Source organism: Phocoena phocoena, chromosome 9, assembly GCF_963924675.1.
Source record: "Phocoena phocoena chromosome 9, mPhoPho1.1, whole genome shotgun sequence".
Taxonomy (NCBI): Eukaryota; Metazoa; Chordata; class Mammalia; order Artiodactyla; family Phocoenidae; genus Phocoena; species Phocoena phocoena.
Window position 1 is genome coordinate 73,225,033 of NC_089227.1, and position 26,075 is coordinate 73,251,107.

At 38.2% G+C, this 26,075-nt stretch overlaps 1 protein-coding gene across 1 annotated transcript in view; it reads left to right on the forward strand.

Moving 5' to 3' along the window:
* MET (MET proto-oncogene, receptor tyrosine kinase) overlaps nt 1–8,305 on the forward strand; it is a 128,898-nt gene extending 120,593 nt beyond the window's left edge. Inside the window, exons 20-21 of the mRNA XM_065883727.1 lie at nt 5,839–5,975; nt 6,080–8,305. Of these exons, the coding sequence (XP_065739799.1) occupies nt 5,839–5,975; nt 6,080–6,290 (348 nt within the window). The 3' untranslated portion in view covers nt 6,291–8,305. The remainder of the gene's footprint in view (nt 1–5,838; nt 5,976–6,079) is intronic.
* The last annotated feature ends 17,770 nt before the right edge of the window (nt 8,306–26,075 follow it).

Sequence of the window (26,075 nt, forward strand, 5' to 3'; positions counted from 1 at the left end):
TGCTCAAGGCAAGAGTTGGGATTCTGAGCTTTTTGACAACCCTGTACACACACTACTATCTCCACAAAAATACACACACACTGCAGGGAGGTTTAGCACTTCTTATAAAACAGCTGTCACTCAGTTACTTGACTAGAAATTTACACAGGCTTCTATAGATGCGAAGTGCTATGTCTTTCTCCCTCTTATTGAAAGACACTATACTGTACTACATAAAGGGTGAACCTGAGTAATCCATACAGTGCTGCTTTGGAAAATGGTTATTGATTGCATGGATAACTTTGCATAAAGTTTCATTTCCAGGACAGCACAATCTTTTGAATGTTGACATGGAACATTTCCAAAAGCATGTAATAAACCATATGTATGTTGAGACCTACAAGCAAAAACTTGCCTGTTTGTAGAAAGGTCTACTGTCTTGCAAACGCCCAGATGGAGTTCAGCTAAAGTCTGAATACTCTTGAAGCCCTTTCCGACAAAATTGGAGTGTCTCTATATGTGCAGTTATTCATACCCAGTATTATACAGTGTCTCACACTTAGTACGAATGCTCCCATTAAAGTCAATACTGACTTCTCAGTTGTTCAACCAACTGGCTTTTTCATCCTGCTTCACCATTCTGCAGTGTTTAATATCGTCAACTACTCCTCCCTTCTTGAAATTTCCTCCTTCTTTGGTTTCGGGGGACACTGTACCATCTTGTTTTCCTCCTGCTTTTAGGCTGTGTTTTCTTTACCTTGACAGCTTCTCTTTCTTCTCTCACAGCCTTACACACAACTCTCCCCCAGGATTTTGGTCCCCAGGTGTTAGCCTCTCTCAACGATTTCAACCATTCCCATCAAGGGTCTCCTTTGAATCTCTCTTCCAAGATATTTTCATTAGCAACACAAATTTACCACGTTCAAAGTCAAATTCTTTCCTGCCAACTGTCAGTGCCTCACTTCTTTATTTCTATTAATGGTATCACCATTGTGCAACATACCAATTCTTCACCCTTTTTATTGTGCAGTTCTTTAAGTTTTAAAGATTGCATACAGTTGTATATTCACCACCACAACAACCAGGATATGAAACACTTTCATCATCCCGGAAAATTTCCTGTGCCTCTTTGTATTCAACCCCCTGCCCTAATGCTAAGACCTGGAAACCACCGGTCTGTTTTCTGTCTCTATAGTTTTAACTTTTCTGGAATGTCATATAAATGGAATCATACAGTAAATATGAGTCTGTCTCCTTCACGTAGCATAATGCGTTTGAGAGGTATCAGTGGAATCAATGTATCAGTAGTTATTCCTTTTTTTATTGTGGCAAAAACATAAAATTGACCATCTTAACCATTTTTAAGGTACAGTACAGTAGTGTTAACTATATGCATATTGCTGTGCAACTGATCTCTAGAACTTCATCTTGCAAAACTGAAACTCTGTATCCACTGAACAACTCCACATTTCCCCCTCCCCCCAGCCTCTCTGGCAACCACCATTCTACTTTCTGTTTCTAATAGTTTGACTACTTTAGATACCTCATTATAAGTGAAATCATACAGTATTTGTATTTTTGTAACTGGTTTATTTCACTTAGTATAACGTCCTCAAGTTTCATCCATGTTGTAGCATATGACAGGATTTCCTTTTTTAAGGCTAGATAATACTCCATTGTATATATATACCACATTTTCTTCATCCATTTATCTGTCAATGGACATTTAGATTGCTTCTGTCTCTTGGCTACTATGAATAATGTTGCTGTGAACATGGGTGTGCAAATATCTTTTCTAGATACTGATTTAATTTCCTTTGAATATATATACCCAGGAGTAGGCTTGCTGGATCATATGGTAATTTTATTTTTAATTTTCTGAATACTCTTTTCCATAGCAGAATAATTCACTACTTTTTATTCCTAAGTGGTATTCCATTGTGCAGACGTCCCACATTGTGTTTATCCATTCACTGCTTGAAGGACATTTGAGTTCTTTCCTGTTTTAGGCAATTGCTTATACATAATTATAACTGCTGTAACATTTGCTTAAAGGTTTTTGTGTGAACATAATTTTTATTTCTTTTGAGTAGATATCTAGAAGTAAGATTACTGGGTTGTAAGTTAAGTGTATGTTTAACTTTATGAGAAGCTGCCAACTGTTCCACGGTGCCAGTATCATTTTATATCCCTAACAATAATATATAAGAGTTCTAGTTGTTCAGCATCCTCACCAGCATTTACCATTTTCAGTTTGTGGGATTTTAGCCATTCTAATAGATTGTAGTGGCGTCTAATTTTCTTTTTAATCTGTATTTCCCAAATAACTAATGATGTTAAACATCTCTTCATGTGCTTATTTGCCATCCTTATTCCACCTTTTGTGAAACATCTACTCAAGTCTTTTCCCCATATTTTAAGTTTCAGAATTTATTTTCTGGTGTTTTTTTTTTTTAAGATAATATATTTAATCAAACCTTAATTTTTATTTTTTATTTATTTATTTTTTGCGATACGCGGGCCTCTCACTGCTGTGGCCTCTCCCGCCGCGGAGCACAGGCTCCGGATGCGCAGACCCAGCGGCCATGGCCCACGGGCCCAGCCACTCCATAGCACGTGGGATCCTCCCGGACAGGGGCACAAACCCGTGTCCCCTGCATCGGCAGGTGGACTCTCAACCACTGCACCACCAGGGAAGCCTTTTCTGGTGTTTTTTAAATTGGGTTGTTTGTTATTTTACTGTTGAGTTGAGAGTTCTTTATATATTCTGGATACAGGTACATGTTATCAGATATGTGTTTTTACCAATATATTTTTCTAGTCTTTGGCTTGCCTTTTCATTTTTTTAATGGTATCTTTCAAAGAGCAGAAGTTTTCAATTTTATTGAAAATGTTATCAATTTACCAGTTGTTAAATTTTATCAATTTATCCATTTTTTTAATCAGTTGTGCTTTTTTATAAATTGTGTTGTATCTCAATTTACCTACTCTCGAATGCTCAAATTTGGCTGTGTCTATTCCTTGATTACCTCGGCAGTGTGCCTTTCTATCACTTTTTATAGCTTATAACAATCTCTCACCTCTAATAACTGCTTTGAGCATCACCTTTGATAAAGTGAGGCAGAGATTCTTCAGGTGAGCTCACTGCTGGTGCTCAGATATTCAGAAAGACTTGACCATTCACACAATAAGCAAGAATGGCAGCACTCTCCTGTCTTGAAGCTTAAACTGACTTGTTTCCATCATTCTTTTTTTTTCCTCTTTTTCAATTAACTTTTATTGGAGTATAGTTGCTTTACAATGTTGTGTCCATCTTTCTCAACGCACAGGTATTGTACACCACCCCCTCCCTTTGTCTCTCTCTCCCCTTCCCTCTCCTGGCCCCCATCAGCCTCTCTCTTCTTGGTCAGCATCATTCTCCTCCCTCACTGCCCCTTCCCCCTACGAGCCTGGCGGTCCAAGCCGTTATGGGGAGTTTGGAATGCAGACTGTTCATGGAAACTGCCTCCCTCTCACCTCTTCTGTCCCATGATTCCTCCAACACTCCTCTGATACCCAGTTATTGTCCAAGCCCTATCATTCCTTATAAACTTATCCAACTCTTTCCCCTTTTTTGCAAATTTGCCTCCAGGCATCCTATAGCTTAGGCTGTTGGTTAGGGAAACCTGATCACACACCAGTTATCAGCCTCTCAGAACTTTGGTTTCTTCATCCTTAAAACATCTACAAAACTGATTACATTACAGGGTTGTTGATAAAGATTAAATAAGACAATCTTTTTTTTAAAGGGCATGACACCCACCCATGCCAGGCTCATTCGATGACACGTACTCTTTCCCACCACTCTAATTCAGGAGTTCAGTCTCATAAGGTTCTGTGTTGCCAGTAGACAGTAGCAGCCCTCACCTACTCCCGTTCAGAAACCTCCTAACTGGTCTCCATGTTGTGGATGGGCTTCCCCTATTTGTCTAAAGCAGAGTGTTTACAGATGCAATCTCCTGGAGCTCAACCCCAGTCACATCTCATCTATTTCAGTTTAACCCACGTTCAACATTCAAAAACATGGTCCCCTTTCAACCTTATCTATCCGTCGTCCCTTCATCTACTCCACACATCAAGAGTGACCTGTTGTCCTTATGGTTCAAAAAAACACACAAGTACTCTTACCCCTGGGCCCACTCCCTCCATCCAGAACACTCTTTCTACCCTTACAATACACGTATCTATTTAACATATTCTCCCTGTTCCTCAAGACCCGCTATACTGTCACTTTCTTCCTAAAGCCTTTCTCAGTACCCCACTATTATCCCTTTGCCTTTTCACAACATTTGTACCTCTTTTCTATAATTGCTCTGTATCACAGTTATTAGATCTTATTGTTCTATGTGACAGTTAATTGCATAATACTCTTAACCCTGTTAAATCAGCCTTGGGGCCTATCCAGTAACTTGAACAGTGACCTACTTGTGTATCATCAAGGGTCAGTAGATACTTGTTAAATTGATTTAAATTCTAATGCAAATTCTGGAACTTGAAGGTTAACACAATGAAGTTGTCAGAAGTGACTCATAAGATATTTAGTCATTGAAAACTTTGACTTTGAAGGGCAAAGTTATCTAGTGTCCACCTGGGAAGGAGTTTGTTTTCTCTATTTGGATCAAGGAAGTCAGTGACCTTAAAGGGTTCTCACACTCAGGCAAAGGGAAAAAGTCATTAATGGAGATTTGTATCGGCAACCACAGTGTCTAGCTGGTTTCTTTCTTTCAGAAACACAAGCTTTATTCTCCTTCTTGCTGAGTATTACGAGCTACACTTGCTTCTCAATGTTATGTTTTCCTGCTCTGCATGTCTGATCTGTATTCTCTTTGCCCTCCTAGCTTCTTTTTTCTCAGTGCCTCATTCCTGCCGCCATGTGCTTCTTGGTCTGTGAGTGTCCTGGAAGTGTTGCTAGGGGAGAACTGATTTCCTTGGTCCTCGGTGACCCACACATGCTGACTTACTCTCATTGTGTCATTCTCACCTTGGCACACGTCCAGGGCGAGATAATATGTATGACCTGATCTATTCCAAGGAGAGTGTTCTAAATCAAGAAACTGCATACTTAGTGAAGTTTAGTAGACCAAGCAAGACCCAAGAGTCAAGAACTCTTAAATGTTCATCCCTGTGTGAATTCAGATTTATTGGGGAATTTTTAGCAAATCAGTCAACCTCTCTGTGGCCTTGTGATCATCCTGTAAAGTACTGTTACAGCTGTTTTATATTAATTTCCTCCTTTAACATTTTCAAAATATATTTTATTGAAATTCATTTTCAGTTGAGAGCCTTGATGCCTAACAGTTTTATTACTTCTGATTTTTAATATGGATTTTTACTTTTACTGACTTAGACCTTCTCTTTTAGCATTAACTTTTAGATATGGTTACATTTCTTAAGGAGTATTTACATTCATTTGGGAAATCCCACACATTTAAATTTTGGAAGCCTTGTCTTTTCTTTTTTACTAATAATCTAAAATTGTAGTGAAGCTATTATAAAAAAGAAGGATAGAAACGTTTTAATGCTTTGACCCTGTAAGAGAGAACTTGGAAAATGCACTCTACAAACTACTGATGAAATGTTAATCATCACGTGGACTTTGAAAACTTTACATTTACTTGTAATCTAAACTTTATCCAATTCTGGTTTAAACAAATCATAATTATGTAGCTTACTGATTGCCTTTAAGGAAGATTTTGCCCAAAACATCAATAGTATTGAATACACTAAACCAAGATTAGTTATGAAGACCTGCTGATCACCTTTCATATTTGTGTGGTCACCCTTCCCTCACCTGGATTCTCCCTTCCCTTGTTTGACCAGTGGTCCTTTGGCGTGCTCCTCTGGGAACTGATGACAAGAGGAGCACCACCTTATCCTGATGTCAACACCTTTGATATAACAGTATATTTGTTGCAAGGCAGAAGGCTCCTACAACCTGAATACTGCCCAGATCCCTTGTGAGTAAGAATTCCAACAGGATCTTCTGTAGCTCTATGTTCTTTACTTTTACAGAAATACTTGCCTTCAGAGTCCTTACAGCATTGTTTCCTTTCTGAAACAGGTATGAAGTGATGCTGAAATGCTGGCACCCTAAAGCTGAACTGCGCCCATCCTTTTCTGAACTGGTCTCCAGGATATCAGCGATATTCTCTACTTTCATTGGGGAGCACTATGTCCATGTGAACGCTACATACGTGAATGTCAAATGTGTCGCTCCATATCCTTCTCTGTTGTCATCACAAGATAATGTTGATGGCGAGGGGGATACATGATGGATGGAGGCACCTGTACCACCAGCCCCCTTCTGAGAAGCATTACTGAACTGTCCAAACAACAGTCCACACTTCGTCCAATATTTTTTTCACTGCCTGGCCACTGAAAGGCCACCAGGTATTATTTGCTTTTGCCAAAATTGCACTATTATAGGACCTTATATTGTTATTTAAAATGACTGGATTCTATGGAATTTCTCATCTGACAAAGCATCGGAGCCAGAAGCTTGGTCCCACAGGCCAGTGACCAACAGCAATCCTGCAACTGTGATGATGCTCCTGTCACATTCAGGCCAAAACCTGAATGCTGGTTAAAAATCGGGATCCCACCTGATTTCATATGGGGAACTGAAGCAATGCATTTTGAGGGCTTCTTGATCACAGAAAATTCAAAAGAAGTGGTAATGTCCAGGACAGACATGGCAGCCCTGGGACCAGGCCACTCATTTAGAATTAAAGAGTTTCAAATAACTTTTATGTGCTGTATGAACAACACATTTTTTTATTACTGGTGTTGTCATTTGCCCATTAGGTAAACATTCCCTTTTAAATTTTTTTCTACACATTCCTTTTATTGGAAAACTATCCATAGACAGCACGGTCAACATTTCAAAACAGCAGGACATGAAATGTGTTTATAAATTAGTAGGAATATTTACATATGTACATAGACAACGTTAAGGTTTTCATAGAATAGCTTAGTCACAGTGAAATGTTTGTCATTTAAAAATCAACTGTTTGAGAATGATGCCTTTCTGATCTGGATGTGGACATTTAGAAGTTTTGTCTGTTTTTTGTTTTTTTTTTAATGATGACTCTGAAGATGAAACAAGTAATTTGTGATGATAAATGTTTTTAAAGGTAACTGAGCATGTTTTTAAAGCAAAATACATCTGACTAAAACTTTATTGGTTCCAATCATGGCTCATAAGTAGAGCCGAGAAAGAATCGATGGACTGGGAATATTAGCCTCTTTCTCAGGTGGCAGCCTTCCACCCCACAAACAATTGGAGATGATAAAATCAGGAGGAGTCCCGTTTTGCATTAGGACATGTTTTGTGTTAAGCGAAACATATTTTAGGGGGTAAAAAAGAAAGACAATTGAAAGTTCTGGCCATTTCACCTGGATGAACAGTTACTCTGGTCAGGACTTTTGTGATGTTTTGTTCTGTGGGATTTTGTGCTTACTACTGTATAATGCATGTGGCACAGTATACTCTAACTGGTTTTGTCGATGTAAACATTTAAAGTATTATATTTTTATAAAAAGGTTTATTTTTAATGATGTAAAAAAACTTTTGTTAGGCCACAAAAATACTGCACTGTGAACATTTCAGAAAAGGTATGTCGGACTTGGATTAATAACAGCATGGTTTTAAATGGCTGTAAATAGTGATAAGGAAATGTACTGACTGCCAGTACACCCCACCCTCATTACATCATCAGGACTTGAAGCCAAGGGTTAACACAGCAAGCTATAAAGAGGGTGTGTTATGCTAAAACCCAATAGTAGAGTTGGGCTCTTGTTGAGAGAGAGAGTGATTACAACCAAAAGCTCTTTGACAACGGTGGAACTTATCAGAAGACACAAGGAATTGTACTGCAGTGATACTTCAATTCAAATATTACTATTTCAGAAGTGTAAAGAGTAATACTGATTCACAGAATATTGTAAATGATGGATGAGGAAGAAAAAATCCATTCTGCAGAAAGAAATAACTGTCTCCACCGATGTCAAGAGAATGAATACATCGAGAATAGCGCTTATGTAATCAACCCATCAACAAGACTGCACACCTGTATATATGCTTGAGAAAGCTACAATGTGAAAATCATGTTTGCTATTTATAAACGTGTCCTTAGGTTAATGTGTCTGGACAGATTGTGGGAGTTAAGTGATTCTTCGAAGAATTAGATACTTGTCACTGCCTATACCTGCAGTTGAGCTGAATGGTACTTTGTATGTTAATAGTTGTTGTTCTGATAAATCGTACAATTAAAGTGATGTATCATCTTGTATACTGAGTTGGTTTTTGCTAGTCATGCCTGATTACCTACTCCATTTACATAATGACAGAGGAAGCCTAAGATTGATTTCACCTGACTATACCAACTCATCCATTTATGAGAGTGTTAGTCAAGTTAATGCATAGACATCTAAAAGAATTTGCATCCTTGATTCTCAGGAAGTCTGTCTCTCTAAGGGTGGTTTCCCCTGCGCTGCTGAATTACCTAACATTTCCCTGACAACCTTTCAACTGCTGGAGCACCTGGCCCCTACTTCAGCTTGATCCTCTTCTCCAGCAAGGTGCATCCTTGGACCAGAAGACATGACAATGGAGCTGCAACCCCACAATTGGCACAGAGATAGCTAGTTGGGTGTTGGAGGAGAGAGACCTTCTTACCCCCTTAAAACTACTCTTTTCATCTACACAGGTTCCCACTCTTCAGGTGCCCCCATGGACTAGAGCAACTACCTTCAGGTTATATCCATGAATATTCTTGTAATGGTAAAGGGATTCAAAGGTGAAATTTCAGTCATCTAAGCTTTGGGGCAGTCTGAAATTTTTTTTTAAAAAAAGGTCTGAGTTTAAACTAGTGCCTACAAAGTAGGCACTACTTTGTGGGGGCTGATTCTTTAGTGAAAGAGAATTTAACGCCTGTACCCAGTCAAACTCCCTCCCCTCCAAGAGATGCATTTCCATAGGAAGTTCAATCAGACCCCATACCCAGAAGGACAAGAACTTGTCATCTTTATATCCCAAGTGTCTGTCACTTTTTTAGCATGTCGTCAAACAGTGCTCTACTGAAACAGGATTTTCTTGTCTTCAGTCAGTCACTTTAAGCCACCACAGATACAGAGTAGCTCCCATGATGTTTGGTGAATCACTGACATGGGGGGTGGAAAGGAATCTTTCTAGGGAGAGAGGGATAAAAAGATATCCCTTTGCAAAGTTTTGCTTGCTGCTCTGTATTTTTAATTACCACAGGATTTTTCACTCCACAGTGTAGGCATCAATTATATTTTTGCTCTCTCTGACCTACACAGGAGATTGCATCCTTAAAGAAATACGGTGAAAGGATACAAAACCTGTACAAGAACATTAAATGTTTAATTGCTGACGTCTTGCATTGTTAATTTACCCAATTTAGTTCAGGAAACAAGTTAACATTATGTAAAAGAAATTAATTAGTATTTAATTTAATTCCACTAATACGTAGTGAGCATCTGCATATGTCAGGCATTGTACTAGGTAATGGAGATTTACAAATAAACAGTCTCTCCCCCTCCAAGGAATTTAATTGAAGAGACAAACAGTATTACACAGTTAGTGAATATTAGAACTGTGCATTTTCTTAGATCTGTAAACCATCTAGAAGAGGCTTCACAGTTTATAATTGGAAGTTTGTAGCTTTTGACCCCTTGACCTTTTTCTCTCACCCCCTCATCCCCTTTGGCTACCACCAATCTGTTTTCTGTATCTATGAGCTCTTTTTCTGGGGTTTTATTTGTGGTTTGGTTTTGGGATTTGGGGGGTTTTTTTTAGAGTCCACATATAAGTGAGATCATACGTCTTTTTCTGTCTGACTTATTTTACTTAGCATAATGTTATTGAGGTCCATCCATGTTGTGGCAAATGGCAAGATTTCCTTCTTTTTTATGGCTGAATTATATATATACATATAATTTTCTTTATCCATTCATCCAATGGACACTTAGATTGTTTCCATGTCTTGGCTGTTGTAAATAATGCTAAGATAGGAGTGCATATATCTTTTTGAGTTAGAATTTTCATTTTCTCCACATAAACGTCCGAAAGTAGAATAGCTGGATTGTATGGTAGTTCTAATTTTTAATTTTTTGAGGAACCCCCATACTGTTTTCCATAGTGTTTGCACCAATTTACATTCCCAGTAGGGAACAAGGGTTCCTTTTTCTCCACATCCTCACCATTATTTGTTACCTCTTGCCTTTTTTTTTCCCTTGTCTTTTTTTTTTTTTTTATCATCTTTATTGGGGTATAATTGCTTTACAATGGTGTGTTAGTCTCTGCTTTATAACAAAGTGAATCAGCCATACATATACATATGTTCCCATATGTCTTCCCTCTTGCGTCTCCCTCCCTCCCACTCTCCCCGTCCCACCCCTCCAGGCTGTCCCAAAGCCCCGAGCTAATATCCCTGTGCCTTGCGGCTGCTTCCCCCTAGCTATCTACCTTACTACGTTTGTTAGTGTGTATATATCCATGACTCTCTCTCGCCCTGTCAAAACTCACCCTTCCCCCTCCCCATATCCTCAAGTCCGTTCTCCAGTAGGTCTGCGTCTTTATTCCTGTCTTACCCCTAGGTTCTTCTTGAAATTTTTTTCCTTAAATTCCATGTCCCCTTGTCTTTTTGATAATAGCCATCCTAACAGGTGTGAGCTGACACGTCATTGTGGTTTTGATTTGCATTTCTCTAATGATTGGTGATGTTGAGCATCTTTTCATGTACCTGTTGACCATCTATATGTCTTCTTTGGAAAAATGTATATTCAGATCTGCCTACTTTTTAATTGGATTGTGATTTTGATACTGCGTTGTATGAGTTCTTCGTATATTTTGGATATAACTCATTATCAGATGTATGATTTGCAGGTATTTTCTCCTATTCAGTAGTTTGACTTTCCCTTTTGTTGGTGGTTTCCTTTGCTGTGCAGAAGCTTTTAAGTTTTATATAGTCCCACTTTTTATTTTTGCTTTTGGTGCCAGACTCAAAAAATTATTACCAAGACTTATGTCAAGGAGCTTACTACCTATGTTTTCTTCTAGGAGTTCTACGTTTTCAGGTCTTACATTCAAGTCTTTAATCCATTTTGGGTTGATTTTTGTGAATGGTGTAACATAGTGGTTCAGTTTCATTCTTTTGTATATGCCTGTCCAGTTTTCCCAGCACCACTGATTGAAAAGACTATCCTTTCTCCATGTTTATCCTTGGTGCCTCTGTTGAAAATTAACCAACCATATACGCGTGGGTTTACTTCTGGGATTTCTGTTCTGTTCCGTTGATCTCTGTGACAGGTTTATGCCAATACCATACTGTTTTGATTACTATAGCTTTGTAAAATAGTTTGAAATCAAGGCAGGTATCACAGTTTAAACATACCAAGTGCAGCTTCTTAGTAAAGCAAATAGATCAAGCTCTGACTTACCTTGAGCAAAATACTGAACCTCTCTCAACCTAAGTTTCTTTGTCATGTAGGTTTGTCCTACTTACTGCACAAAGTTGTACAAGGACTAAAAAATAGTGTGTATAGTCACCTGGATACCATAGTTGCTCAATAATTGTGATATTATTATTATCTTCAGTAAAAGCCCATGTAAATGTAGCCTGCAGTTGATGAAAGGGAAATGAAGCCTGAAAGGAACCTTACAGATGTTTAAATACAAATTCTTACCCCATCCGTCATGTCATACCAGCTTTATACAGTGGAAATAAAGCTGTGATTCTACCTCGTCCGTGAATATTGATACGACAGTACAGGTCGGGGCTGAGAAGCATGACAAAACAATGACAAGATGGTGGCAACTTTCCTCTTAGTACCGATCACCCAAAGACTACCTCTATCCCTTCTTGTTTCTCCAAACTCTACATTAGTCCTTTAATCACTTCTCCAATGACTAGTTTCCTTTTTTCTTGTTTAGCCTTCAGACCTAGAATTCACAACAGACATGGAAAAGAACAACCTGTCTAAATTATAGGAAAGTTGCAGGAAGGCACAAGGACAGGAATCCCAATTCTCAGTATTCATGTCTAGAGAGTATTACTGTTCCTTGCTTTGCTCAAATGGGTGGTTAATGATTATTCAAACTCAGGAAAAGTAGACTAAGTACAGTATTGTTATATGGTGTTATATGTTATATGGGGTGTGTTTGGGAGATAAGGAATACTTCGTTAATATTATAATCCATCTGGATGACTAGACATACGTAGCTGACTACGCAGACACGTAGGATGCACTCTTGTGTTGCTTTAGACAATTTCAGGAGAAAGGTATGCAGACATTATGCCCCAAAGGAAGAAATGCATATTGCTTTTAATTCCATAAAGTGTTTTTCTTCTTCATACGTGACATTTTTCTTCAGGACTATCTCAATTCCCTATCTATCAAAACTTGGAAATAACTCCAGTCATAAACCAGTGAAATATTTCAGTTGGTGAATTGAAAGTAATAAAATAGAGGCTCACCCAAACTGTCCTTTGTTGTAAATTACACCAGAGGTCTAGATTACGTCAGCCAAAGGTATTGATCACAATGCTGAGAGGTTTATAACTACTATTGACTTACCATGTGACCCTGGAGCAGAAATCAAGGAAAATTGCAAAAGCATATCTACGATAATGAAAAGCCCATCATTAATAGAACGTACTATCCTGTCATCCAACTAGTACTGTGTTGGCATCAAGGCAAATATTTAACTAATGCTGGAAACAGAAGGTACTTCTGTCTTCACCCTTTTCTCCATTGCATGCTTCTGAGCTACTCCGATGAGTGTGTTTTCCTTCTTATCACTAAAAGTATAGGTTTTTAAAAAAAACTGATAGGAATTAATTAGTTCATTATTTCCATATAAAAGTAGCATCAATCATCCAAATAGCTCCTAATCCTTTATTATTTTTTTAACAAAGAGCTAGTTCTCCATATAACTCAATTTATAATAGGGCTCAAGTCCCACTCTCCTGGGCAGTTAAATCCTACCTGGTTAAGCATTCCACAAAAACTAGTTAGCATTAAGGAAGCAACTCTGAGATGAAAATGGCCATATTTAGGGTACATAAATAGAAATTTTTAATTTAAGTAAACTACTAATTTAACATTATTTTGAAGCACTGGTCCCAGATTACAATGGTAATTAATTTTTATCCTTTTCTTGAAAAGAAGCCTTTTGTCTTTATGTGTTCACTCTTTCACTGTCCCATGGGTACATTTTTTTCCACCACACGAGTTCCAGGCTGGTAGAAACGTCCACTAATCCTTAGACCTCTGGACTGGAATGACAAAAATGCATAAAATCTTACCAAGCCAAAAGAAATCAACTTTGAAAATCTTTGGCATCCAAACATGTCAGAACCGTTTTTCACTGACTCCCCAAACCATTTGTGTTCCCCATCATGGTCCATGGGGTCTGTAACATCAGTTCCTGCTTTTATTGGGCAGCCTGGAATTTTTAAGCACCATATTTCATCTCATTTTCCTTTACCTTTCTTGGTTGTTTGTACTTTTCACAGTTGTTTTATGAGTTTTCTTTCTGTCTCTAATTGTAGAAGTGTTGGAAGGTGGTAATGGACAGACTGCTGTCTGCCAACCCAAGCCATCACTTTGATGTTTGCCACTGTTACAGTGACATCTGCTCTTTCCATTATAGTCAAGCAGGGCCTTCCCTTCCACAGAACTGGGACTAAACAACCACCATATTCATCACTGGCAACAATTCTTGTAAACAAGAAATGCCAAATTCAGAGCCTTTGTGAAATCCTGTCCCACACTTCTGAAGTCAGGCACATGACCACCTTTAGAGATTACTTCAGAAGTACCAATAAAGAAAAATACAGAGAAACCCAAATATCCTATCAGGATACTTTTGCAAACCTGTTTCTGATTTTTTGTTAGATTATGAGAATTAAATGTAAGGAATTTAAACTAGCTTCAGTGGTAGCCAAAAGAACTATGGAAACACATGGGTAAAGCAAGAAATCACTATCACAAAGATACTATAAAAACATGTTTTAGAAACAAAATACCCACTGTTAAAACTACATAGGTACTTTTTCTGAAAATGAACTTAATTGATAAAACAATAATGTTAATAATAATGATCTCATCCCAAGACATGTCATAGGAATTAATGACTGTCTGGAAGCTAATGGGCTAAGGTAATGCTCTCAGGAATTAGTCTTGCTTGATGAAATGCTGTTAGTTTAGTAAACGAATGCTTATAATGACAAAGGAAAAAAACAGAGCTGCCACCATCCAGCCTGCCTGATTCACAGGGAAAAAAAAAGTTAATGAGTCATGTGCTGCTCTTATTCATTTTTTCTATTCATTTGTAATATATCCTTTATATATTTTTTTCATACATCTATCTCCTACTTTTACTCTGAGGATATGTTTACCTAAGGATTGTTATACTGACAGAGATTTAAGCTCTTAATAAAAATGTAACTCCCTCTAGTGCAAGCATATCAAATTTTAAATTATGATTACTTTGAATCATTTTATTTTAACTACTCTGATGTGAAGAAAATGTGGATCCTCCACATGTGGGCTTTAGAATATTGCCTCCAAATCATAGTTGGCTTAGAAGTCATTACTCAACATCTTATTCCAAGGCTATTCTAACAACTGACCTCCTTATTCTGCCCTCTCCATACTGACTCTTATAATCTAAAACCAGCTGCCAAAATTATATATCTGACTATGTCATTTTCCTGCTTGAAAACCTATGCCCATTCCTAGACATTCCCTGCATCAAGTCTTTATGTTGCTATGTCTCGTTTTGTTTTGTTTATTTTTATTACAAAATATATCCTCATGGAAAAAAAATTTTAGTTGGACAAAAACATACAAAATGGACAGGAAATATCCTCTGACCACTCTCCCACACTCTCCATTCTTACTCCCTAAGTGTAACTGATGTTAACACTTTCACGTATATTCTTCCAGAAATTTCCACCCTGCATTAGTTCTAAAACTAAGCCAGACACTTCAGAACATCCTTCACAAGCCTCCATTTTACTGACCAAACTACTACTCAGCATAATCTCCCCAGTCAAGGAGACTGTCTCTCAACCTCTGTGACTTTGAAATTCCACTGAAATCCCCCTTTTGATTTTAGTAAAGAGAGCTAGACTGAGCTATTTGGACCATGCTCCCCCGACTCCCTAGCTGGCTGATAATCTGGTGTCCCTTCAAACTGATGTTCTCTAAATATTTTCTCAATCTTTATTTAAATAGATTTCAATGATTTTCTCTTAATAAAAATAATTAAAGAACAGATTTACTTATTTATTTCCATTTAACAAAGCAGAATCAACATACTAAAAAAAATCAACAAAACATTACATTTTCCTAAAATTCTAGTCCTCTTTTGCAATATTCAAAACTAGACTACTTGGAAGTTATAAAGGTTTCAGCTTAGGTAATAAAAATAAAACACCCATTCCTGATAAGCAGCATTCTGTGAGGGTTATTTCAGAATTTCAGCTGACAACTTTTAACTGAGTGGAACTGTATTTACACGTGGTAAACATACACCACAGAGATGGGCTGTTTACTGTAGCCGGTTACTTTGCTTCACTCCAACTGTCCTTTTGGCAGGAGCAAGCCCAGCCTAATTTTGTCCGTTTCATAAGGGGCCACATGTGGAAACCTGAATCGGCTGACATCATATTACTGACTTAATCCAGTCATAATTCAGGGCCCAGTGACCTGGCAAGCCCCCACCCCCACCCCCTTATTCTGGATAGAAGTGCTATAGCGTAGAGCTTAGGTGGACACACTTTGGAATCAGACACTCTAGGTTTTCATCATTTCCACCACTTACTAGTGACGTGATTTTGGACTAGTTGTTTAACCCCCCCTAAGCCTCAGTTCCACATCCGTAAAATGAAAATACAAACAGTGGCTTCCTCATAAGATTGTGTGAGGATTAAATGAAACGACACATTCAAAACTTTAATGAAGTGGCAGTAATATTTATGGGGACGTTGATTTTTACTATCATCATCATCATCATTATTATTATTAATTACCTGCCTTTCTCCACAAAAAGATTCTATGTGGAAGGTGCTAGAATAAAATTACCATCAAACAGGTCCAAAGTTTGGCACAATCTAGAAATATGTGAAGGAAAAAGTTATGAAAACAGACGCTAGTTTTCTTCATCCTTTTTAGTAATACCAGCGTGACACTAGGAACAGGGTCCTAGTCTAGTCCCAGCTGACTTTACTATCTGTGTGAGTCTCAATGTCCCTTAATTTTTCAAGTTGCACTTTTCCTGTCTATAAAGAATGAAGATAATTATACCTCACAATGCTGGTTGTTGATATTAAATGATATAATGTTTTATACAAATACATGGTATTATTATGGTTATTAGAGTCATTAAAATATATTTTTAATTTTAAATATATTTTAGAACTCATCTGATTCATAAAATTCCCTCTAACCAGCCCTAGTGCTTCATTTGCTCCAGCAGAATGGCTGGAGTTGTTTACAGAAATCTGTACCTAGAATCAAAGAGCTCAGGACGAGAAGGCTGCAAATCTGGCCCCAGCCTCCGCTCAAAGGTTCTGGGTGCTAATTGCTTGCTGACCCTTAAACAACTCTACGTCCTCTTCAGAGTTTAAAGTTTGGGGGTGAAATCACTGCCCCTTCTCAAAGATAAACACAAATGCAGATCTGAAGTGGTGTCCTGAGCTAACATGAGACACGTTGAGTTTGAATCTCATCACGGCAGTGTTTTTCCAACATAATAAATTGCTCTTTGTTCAAATCAGAAACTGAATTCACTTTATTTTCCAAAATCGGCTCTGCCAGGTTTCCTTGATTTAATTGTATCTTTTTTGTCTGCTGACAATGGAAAGCAGAAGAAAATAGTCTTGCTAAGGAAATGAAATATGACCAAGAAAAACAGGCATTCTCACACTATATGAGGTGGTTTTTTTTTTTCGCATTCAATTTTTTATAAGAAAAAAAGGTCTTTACCCTTTGAAATAACAGCATTATTGTGGTGACTGTTAGGTCATATCTACACAGCCCAAAAGAAAATGTTGGAAAGAAAATTAACCAGTTCATAAGGGTATGGACAACATTATTTTTAAAAGGAAATGGTTCTTCATACATAGAAAGAATAATAAATAAATGATAGCAAAGAAAAATGAGAGTTGAGGCAGTTATTTAAATAATTCAAATAAAATATAAAAGTAAAGCACCTGTGATATTTAGGTAAAATCATAGAGTAAACACAGTTAACCAAATTATTACTGCAGTTCTTCAGTATATTTAGCTAAAATAGTCCTTGCTTTAATAAAATAGTCTTGCTCAGAGAAGAACTCTTTTTTTTTTTTTTTTAATAAATTTATTTATTTATTTATTTTTGGCTGTGTTGGGTCTTCGTTGCTGTGCACAGGCTTTCTCTAGTTGCGGTGAGTGGGGGCTACTCTTCGTTGTGGTGTGTGGGCTTCTCACCGTCGCAGCTTCTCTTGTTGCGGAGCATGGGCTCTAGGCGTGCAGGCTTCAGTAGTTGTGGCACATGGGCTCAGTAGTTGTGGCACATGGGCCCAGTTGCTCCGCGGCATGTGGGATCTTCCAGGGCCAGGGCTCAAACTCGTGTCTTCTGCATTGGCAGGTGGATTCTTAACCACTGCGCCACCAAGGAAGCCCAGAGAGAAGAACTCTTGAGTCCTGGTTGGCTGATAGGAAGATCTTGTAATGAATAAATAAGGGTTGAAAGCAAGAAAGAGCCAGGTTCCCATCCCAGCTCTGCCATCTACTCACCATTTGCCTGTAAACAAATATGGTTGTCCACTTATTCCATTTTAACATGTTATTGAGAGCCTTCTACGTAACACACACTGTTCTAAGAAGGAAAGATGCAGCAGAGGATATACTAGACAGACTGTTGCCCCCATAGGGCCTTTATCCCAAAGTAGAGAGAAAGAAAGATGATAGAGATAGGTAGATAGATAGATAGATAGGTGATGGATGGATAGATAGATACACAGAGATAGATATACAAAAGTTAATTTCAAATTGTTTTAAGTGCTACAAAAGGAACAAATAGGATAATAAAATTAAGATTAAAATGACTATTTGGCACAGGGGGATCAGGAAAGGCCTCTCTAAGAAATCAAAACATGAGCTAAGACCTGAAGATGAAGAGGAGCCCACAGTGTGAACAGCTGGTGCGGAGCAGTCAAGGCAGGGAGGACACCTGTACAGACTCTGCTTCTGGAGAAGAAGAGGACTTTGCCTGTTGAAGGCCCCGGAAACCAACCTGCACGGCAGTAATAATGTTGAAGGGGAAGCATGGTATGAGGCAGAGTTAGAAACGTACGCAAGAACCACTTCGATTTCTATCCTAACAGCAATGGGAAGTTACTGAAGGGTGTTAAGCAAGAGAGGACATGATTTATTTTTAATAGATTAGTCTGGCTGCAGAGTGAAAATAGATTGTAGCAATGCAAGAGAAGCAGGAGCCCATTGAATAATGCCAGGCATGAGATCAGGGCAGGCTTGAAGTTGGATAGAGGGATTGAAGTAGAGCTAAGTGGATAGATTTGAGATGCATTTTTTTAAATATAAAAGTATTTATTTTTGGCTGCGTTGGGACTTCGTTGCTGTGCAGGCTTTCTCTAGTTGCAGAGAGCGGGGGCTACTCTTCGTTGCAGTGCATGGGCTTCTCATTGTGGTGCCTTCTCTTGTTGCAGAGCATGGGCTCTAGATGCACGGGCTTAAGTTGTGGCTCATGGGCTCTAGAGCACAAGCTCAGTAGTTGTGGCGCACGGGCTTAGTTGCTCCGCGACATGTGGGATCTTCCTGGACCAGGGCTCGAACCCGTGTCCCCTGCATTGGCAGGCGGATTCTTAACCACTGCTCCACCAGGGAAGTCTGAGATGCATTTTAAAGATAAAATGAATGCACCGTGTTCATGAATTATATGTGGGTAAGGAGGGAAAGGGAATGACCAAAGATGATTCCTGTATTTTTGGCTTAGGCAACTGGAAGGATGGTGTCCCCTCTTACTGAGAGAGAAAGCGGGGAGAGTCACAGGTCAGATCAAGAGTTCTACTTCAGAAAAGTCAGTTTCAGATGCCTTTTAGACAAAAAAGTGGAAATGCCAAGTAGACATTTGAATATGTAGGTCTAAAGCCTGGAGAGGCAAAAACATCAACATTTGGTGGTATAAAGCTATGGAACAAGATGAGGTCATCTAGGGATGGAAGCTAGAGAGGGCCAAGGATGGAACCTCAGGGCACTACAGTGTTTAGAGGTCAGGGACTTTGAGAAGGAGTTACCTCATCATAAAATGCAAAGTTATCATCTGGAAAGATTAAATAAAAGTATGTATGTTTTGCTACTAGCTGGTAAAGACCCTCAACAATTGTTAATTTCTTCCATTTTTGTTTAACCCTCTCCCTGCACACCCACTCCCACCATCCAGATATAATTAACAAATGATATTCAAGCTTGTCTTCTTTCATTTTGAAATGGAAAATTGTGCATCCTGCATCTACCTGTTCACTTTGAGCACCTCAACTCCTGCTCATACTTAGATGATAAATTTATACAATCATTATCATTCTTAGAGAAAATCCCCGAAAACAAAAAACGTAATGGTCCACAATTAATCCAGATTCTGTGCATCAGGATTAGGTTCAGAAAACCCCAAAACAATGTGGCTTAAATGAGAAAAGAGTTTCCTTCTTTTACACAAAACAGGTTGGGAGACAGGTAGTGGAGGACTGGGATAGAGGCTGCAAGATGTTGTCAGGGACCCAGGCTCCAGTCTTTCTGCTCTGCCATCCCCGTGCATGGCTTCTATCCTCAAGGTCACCTTTGTGGTGCAAATGGCTTCCTGAGTTTCAGAATCAGCATTCTTTTTTTTAATTGAAATATAGTTGACATACAATGTTGTGTTAATTACTGCTGTACAGCAAAGTGATTCCATTTTATATATATATATATATATACACATTCTTTTTTTATATTCTTTTCCATTATGGTTTATCATAGGATATTGAATATAGTTCTATGTGCTATACAGTAGGACCTTGTTGTTTATCCATTCTATATATAAAAGCTTACATCTGCTAACCCCAGTCTTTCACTCCATCCTTCCCCCACCCCCTACCCCTTGGCAACCACCAGTCTGTTCTCTATGTCCATGTGAATCAGCATTCTTTAAGAACATCCCTAAAAGGCCTGCAAAACTGTTCTACTGCTAAATTCAGCCAGAATGTAGCCTTAGAGCTACAGCTAGATGCAAGGGGTGGCTGGGAAATGTTGTCCTTTATTTTTTCACAGCAATGGCCCAGCTAAAAACCAGAATTCTGTTGAGGAATAAGGGGAGAATGGATGTTGATGGGCAACTAATAGTTTCTTACACAGTGTGTCTACAAGACAAGTATCAACCAGTGTTTTTTATGGAATAAACCAGTTAATCATCCTCTTTTAATGATTAATCCAAGAAAAAGACACAGCCATCCACCCTGGGTCCTTTGATCCAGTTTTATTCTATCTAATTTCAGTAAATTCAACATTTATGGACTGTCAGCGTTGTATGAGGCACTTGGTTAAACAGTGTAGGAGATACAAAGATTTCCAAATTCTCATATAATTTACAATTTTATTAGAAAAGAAAAATAAGGACAGAAATCCTAACTGCAATAGATTACTGTAATAGGCATATAAATTAAGAAATCTGAGAATTCAGGTATAATGCAATTCATTATGCTAGAAGGGGCTAAAGAAGATTTTGTAAAAGAAGATGCATGTGAATTAGGCCCAGATGGATAGACCTGAAAAGGATATTCCAAATGGAGAGAGTCATATCAGCAAAGAAGTCAGCAAAGTACAAGAATGGTTAAGGAACAAGAGAGATTCATTTGACCATAATAATATTTGGGAAAGACATAATAATATGTCTATTGATAATAGGCCTTGGTGCCTGATTGACTGTAAGCCTCCACTGCCTGCAACATAACAATCTTTCTTATTCTCTCATGATTCTGGGAAGTGTTTGGAAATTCCAAGGTGGGGTTGGGTGATGGGAGAATACAATCAGGATAAAAGAGTGTGGGTGTTGTCCTTTTTGGCTTCCAGCCTCTCATCTCTGGCCGTGCCACCCCACTCCTGTCCCGCGAATGAGCCCATCCAGAACCCTCCATGCCCACAGATATGATGCAGTACAGAAGCTGCACTGGGTTGTTACCTCTCTTGGAAGAAGATAATACACAGTCAGGCACATAGCACTGGAAAAATATTGTGGCTGAAGACTCACATGGCTCTCCTGGAGCTAGGGTGTATGCTCCAGGAGCACAGAGGACTCAAATCATCAAAGGCCTTTAATATCACCTTAAGGTGTTAGGGAATGGGGAATGACAAAATGTTTTCAAAACAGAGGGGCAACAAAATCAGAACTGTTATTTGGAATAATAACTCCAACAGCATTGATTGGAAAAGGAAATATTTTAAAAGCTCTATTAGGAGACTATTTCAATTTCGTCTAGTTAACTAAAGTGGAAACTACAGCTGCACTGATGGAGAGTGACAATAGGTCAGCACCCCGTGATCACATTGCACTGTTGCTTTATGATGGTGTTTGATGACACAATTGTTTACAACCCTCCACTTTCTTCCCTGCCTTATCATTAGTGTTACTTTAGAATAATGAAGTCTGTTCCATCCATTAACTCCACTAACATTTGATCTCCCCGTGGACTGAGGTTAAAAATTAATTACTCTTCCAACATATTGATTACATGACTATAAATATAAAAACAGAACTACAGAGCAACTACAGGGACCTTTGTTTAAATAGCATGTTTGCTCTTTTTAAAGGAGGGAATTAAGGTTGAAGGAACTTGGTACTGGAGGAAGGCACTAGAAAAGTGACCCTAGAGTGCCATCTAGTGTTTGTAACATATTTAAGTGCAGTGTATCAAAGAAAGGTCTGGTTTCAGATATTGTGCGCGACTTCCTGTTAAAAACTAGGCAACGTCTGACTACTAAAAAACAAATTCTTCCACCGCCTTTATTGCTTGTCATCCAGATATATAGTTCTGAATTTTAAACAAAGTACTCATTTTAGAACTGCGGCGGGACGAAGGCTTAAGTTCAACTTCTAGGTAGTGGTGCGTTAACGGAATTGGAGGGCACTGTTTGCAGCTTTGCATCATCCCTCATACAACTCTCTCTTTTTATCATACTGGGAAAAGGTTGGCTCTAAGATAGAGCTAGCTTTTAACTCTTTCTTTTTATCTCTTTAACTGGGTAGTTTCAGACTTTTTCACCTAATTAAAAGTGAACTCATAATATTTCATGAATTAAAGAATGAGTAGCATGGAAGAGGTTAAGAACTGGTGTTAAAAGTCTCCTGCTGTGGAAATTCACTGTTACTGATGCCGCTCGTATATCAGAGCACTGCCTTCTACAGACATTAAAATTCACTTTGTTTCATGTCCCTAATACTGCCCAGCCCTTGGCAAGCACGGATCTGACATTATATTAGGCAATTCACACTGACCTAGTAACTCAAAGCAATCATCACTGGTAACTTAAAGTGACTACACTCCAAAAGAGTGTAGAGCCTAAGGTCACAGTTGTAAATCTTGCCACAGAAAGGCCAAAGATTATAATCTTTATGCCAAGTGCTGCAGATTCCTTTCTACTGAGCAGAGTCATATTTCAAAGACTTTACTAATTTGAAACCTATAGTCGGTTGTGACAATAGCAGATATGGCTTAAATGACATCAAACACAAATTTTAAAGAACACCGGTAAATCAGCGGAAAAAAGGCAATTACATTTATTATACCTGAGCTTGAGATTTTATAGTTCTAGCTTCACAGTATACTGAAATTCAAGTATCATAACTTTTATGAATTGAGAGGCTAACAATTAAATAATTAACTCATGCTTAATTAAGGACAGGTGTGATCCTGTACCAGTGTATATTTTTACAATTTGCTATGATTATGTATAAACAGGGGGTATTAATTCATTTGGAGCTTCGTACTATTGAGACCAAGGTCAGAGGTTTGATTTCTAAACAGGATAGACAGCTTCACCGCTGGGTGCCTCTGGGCATCTAATCAATGTTTCCTCAGTGGGCTTCAGGAGAGTGAATGTGTAAGTTGGCCACTGCTAAAGAAAACCATTTTTTTAATTTGTTCTTGTTAGACTTTTTATTACATAAGTGATGTATGCTTCCTGTGTGTAAAATAATGTCAGATGTAGTTTTTTAAAAAGTAGCATTCTTGCAGATTCTAGCAATCCTCTCCAGTACTACCCTGTTCCAATAGATACTGTCACTTTCATATCTTCATGCTTCTCATACTTACTGAAAAATATACATATATATTGATTTTAGAGGTTTTAAACAAAAATAGGATCATTCTATGTACATAATCTGCAACATGATTTATTTTCACTTAGCAATATATCACAGGTATTCCTCTAGTATATAGCTCAGTCTTTTTTATTGCCTAATATTCTTTAGAATGGGTGTTTCTAAATTCACTTAATCATATCCTTCCTCCTGGGCATTTTGTTTTGTTTTGTTTAGTATTAGAAATGATGCTGCAAAAAATATTCTCATATATAATGTGCCAGCCTTTTATTCTTCTAGGATACAGCCCTAAACACACAGAAAAGTAATAAATAGTTGGGGCATCCTCTAATATTGTGTTAAATATTTGAAGTTGAAAGAGAAGTTTTCTCTTTTGACACCCAGTAAATCCGAGCATGTTTCATTACAAAAAGACATGGCACATTTGCTCCAGATCTGAAAATCTGGAGAAGAAAATTAAAATGAAAAAGAACAACTCTTTATGTTTATATTAGTATCCTCAGCATACCCTCTGCCAAATTACATTCTATGCAGTGATTTCATAAGATGTAACAACATTAAGTTCTTATCACTGCTCCGCAATCCAGTCACGAGTTAAGTAAAAATCTAAACAACACATCTTTGGCTCAGATGCTCCTGAAAAGAGCATTTCAAAAGAAATTTATTTCGACTTGTTTTTCTAAGATGCGGACTAACTTGAATGATAGGAAGACCACTAGAATTGGAGCCAGACAAATAGGGCCAAGGCCTGGCTCAGTTACTTTTTAATAGCCAGTGTTTATTGAGAGCTTACTATGTGCCAGACACTACACAAAATGCTTTGCATGGATTAACAGATATAATCCTCACAATAACCTGATGAGGTACATACTATTATTATCCCTGTTTTATAGATGAGGAAACTTGGGCACAGAGCGTTATGGAACCTGCCCAAGATTGCATAGCTAATAAATAGTTGAACTAGGAATCAAACAGGCAGGGTTCCTCCAAGAATCCATGCTTTTAATCAGTGTTCTGTAAATGGGTAACCCTGAGCCCTTTCCTTCCTAAGATTCAGATAACTTATCTGGAACATGAGGATAATAAACCTATTCTACCTATTTCCCTAGGTCATTTTGAGGACTGAGATCATTGTATGTAAAAATCTCAGTAAGTTATAAATCATTACAGTTTTCGGTTTCTTTCCTAGTTTTTAGAAATGAGCAAGATGCATCCTAGGTAATATTCTAAAGTAGATGTCCCTTTTCAACAGAAGGGTTTATAGTTGGGCAAGATCACCTGGCATTGACCTTGCAAGATTGCTGTACTTTGAAGGTGGGGATGATGTCCTGTAGATAGAAAATATAAGTGTAGCATGTGGAATGCATAGGAGACCCAGAATCAGAGATGCAGGCCCAACACTGGTTTCAGCTCTTAGCAACTCTATGACATATTCTCTTATTCTTCAAACTTCGCATCTGTAAAATCTAGTCCCCATCTCGCAGGTTATGAAAGTAACATACCTGCATGTGCTTTGTGAACTACCAAACAATAAGCTGTTGTTTGTATTACTGCCATGTCAGAGAAGAGTAATGTACAGCTCACTCAGGAGAGGGAGAAGGAAAGTGTGCCACTGGCAGGGAGCCAACCCCATTTGCTTCTGTGCCTCAAAACCACTGGAGAGCCTGAATTTGATGACCATGGGTTTTGCCACATTTTTTTTCCAACCACAGTTGGCTGGGGCTATTTCCTTACCTTGAGTCCCTGCCAACCACATGGAAATTATTTATTCATCCATCTTTTCATTCAAGTACTAATATATTTGTTGAGCATCTACCATGTACCTAGCATTGTGCTAATCATGATAAACAATGGGAATACAATGTAATTGAAATGAAGTCCCTGTCCTTATGGAATTTACATTCTAGAGGAGAGATATAAACAAAAGATAAACCAGTAAACAAAAATTAAGCCAAATGATAAGAGCACAGCACAAGTGCTAGAAGGAAATTAATAGCAATAAGTGAGAAGATAGAGTAGGAGAGACCCATCTTGGATGGTGTAGTAGAAGTAAAGGTGGGATCCTGAAGATGGACAAGGGAAGACAGATATAAGGTCTCCCTTAAAGGCAGAACCGGCATAACCTGATGGATCTGATGAGAGGGATAAGGAAAGAGAATTAGAAGATGTCTACGAGGTTTCTGCAATAAACAACTGAAAGGACTGTCTCACTATTTACTTGCTCTGTTGTGGGGAATTGGAAGAGGGGTTCTGGAAGTCAAGACTACCATTTGGGATACGTTGATTTTTAAATGCCTGTAAGGCAATCAAATGTCAAGTTGGAAGTGTGAACCCAGAGCACAAAGGAAAGTTCTAGGTTGAAGGAAAAAAAAGTTGGGATGTCTTGACAGTACTTAAAACCATAGGAATCCACATTAAGCTGTTGCATATTAGTTTTCCTTTGGTTGTTGACATTTTAATCAATAACAAGCCTGAAAACTATCAAGAATGGATTTTTTTAAATCCCTATTAGTGAAATTTCAGGAGCATTGTAATTTTCAGGAAAAATATTTTGGGCCAGAAATTGAGAAGGATTTCTTAGGTTCTGGAAAGTTATGCCTATGGAGTGATCTGCTACTCTGGTGCGGATATGACGAACTGGAATGAGATAGAACTTGGACCAAGACGGACC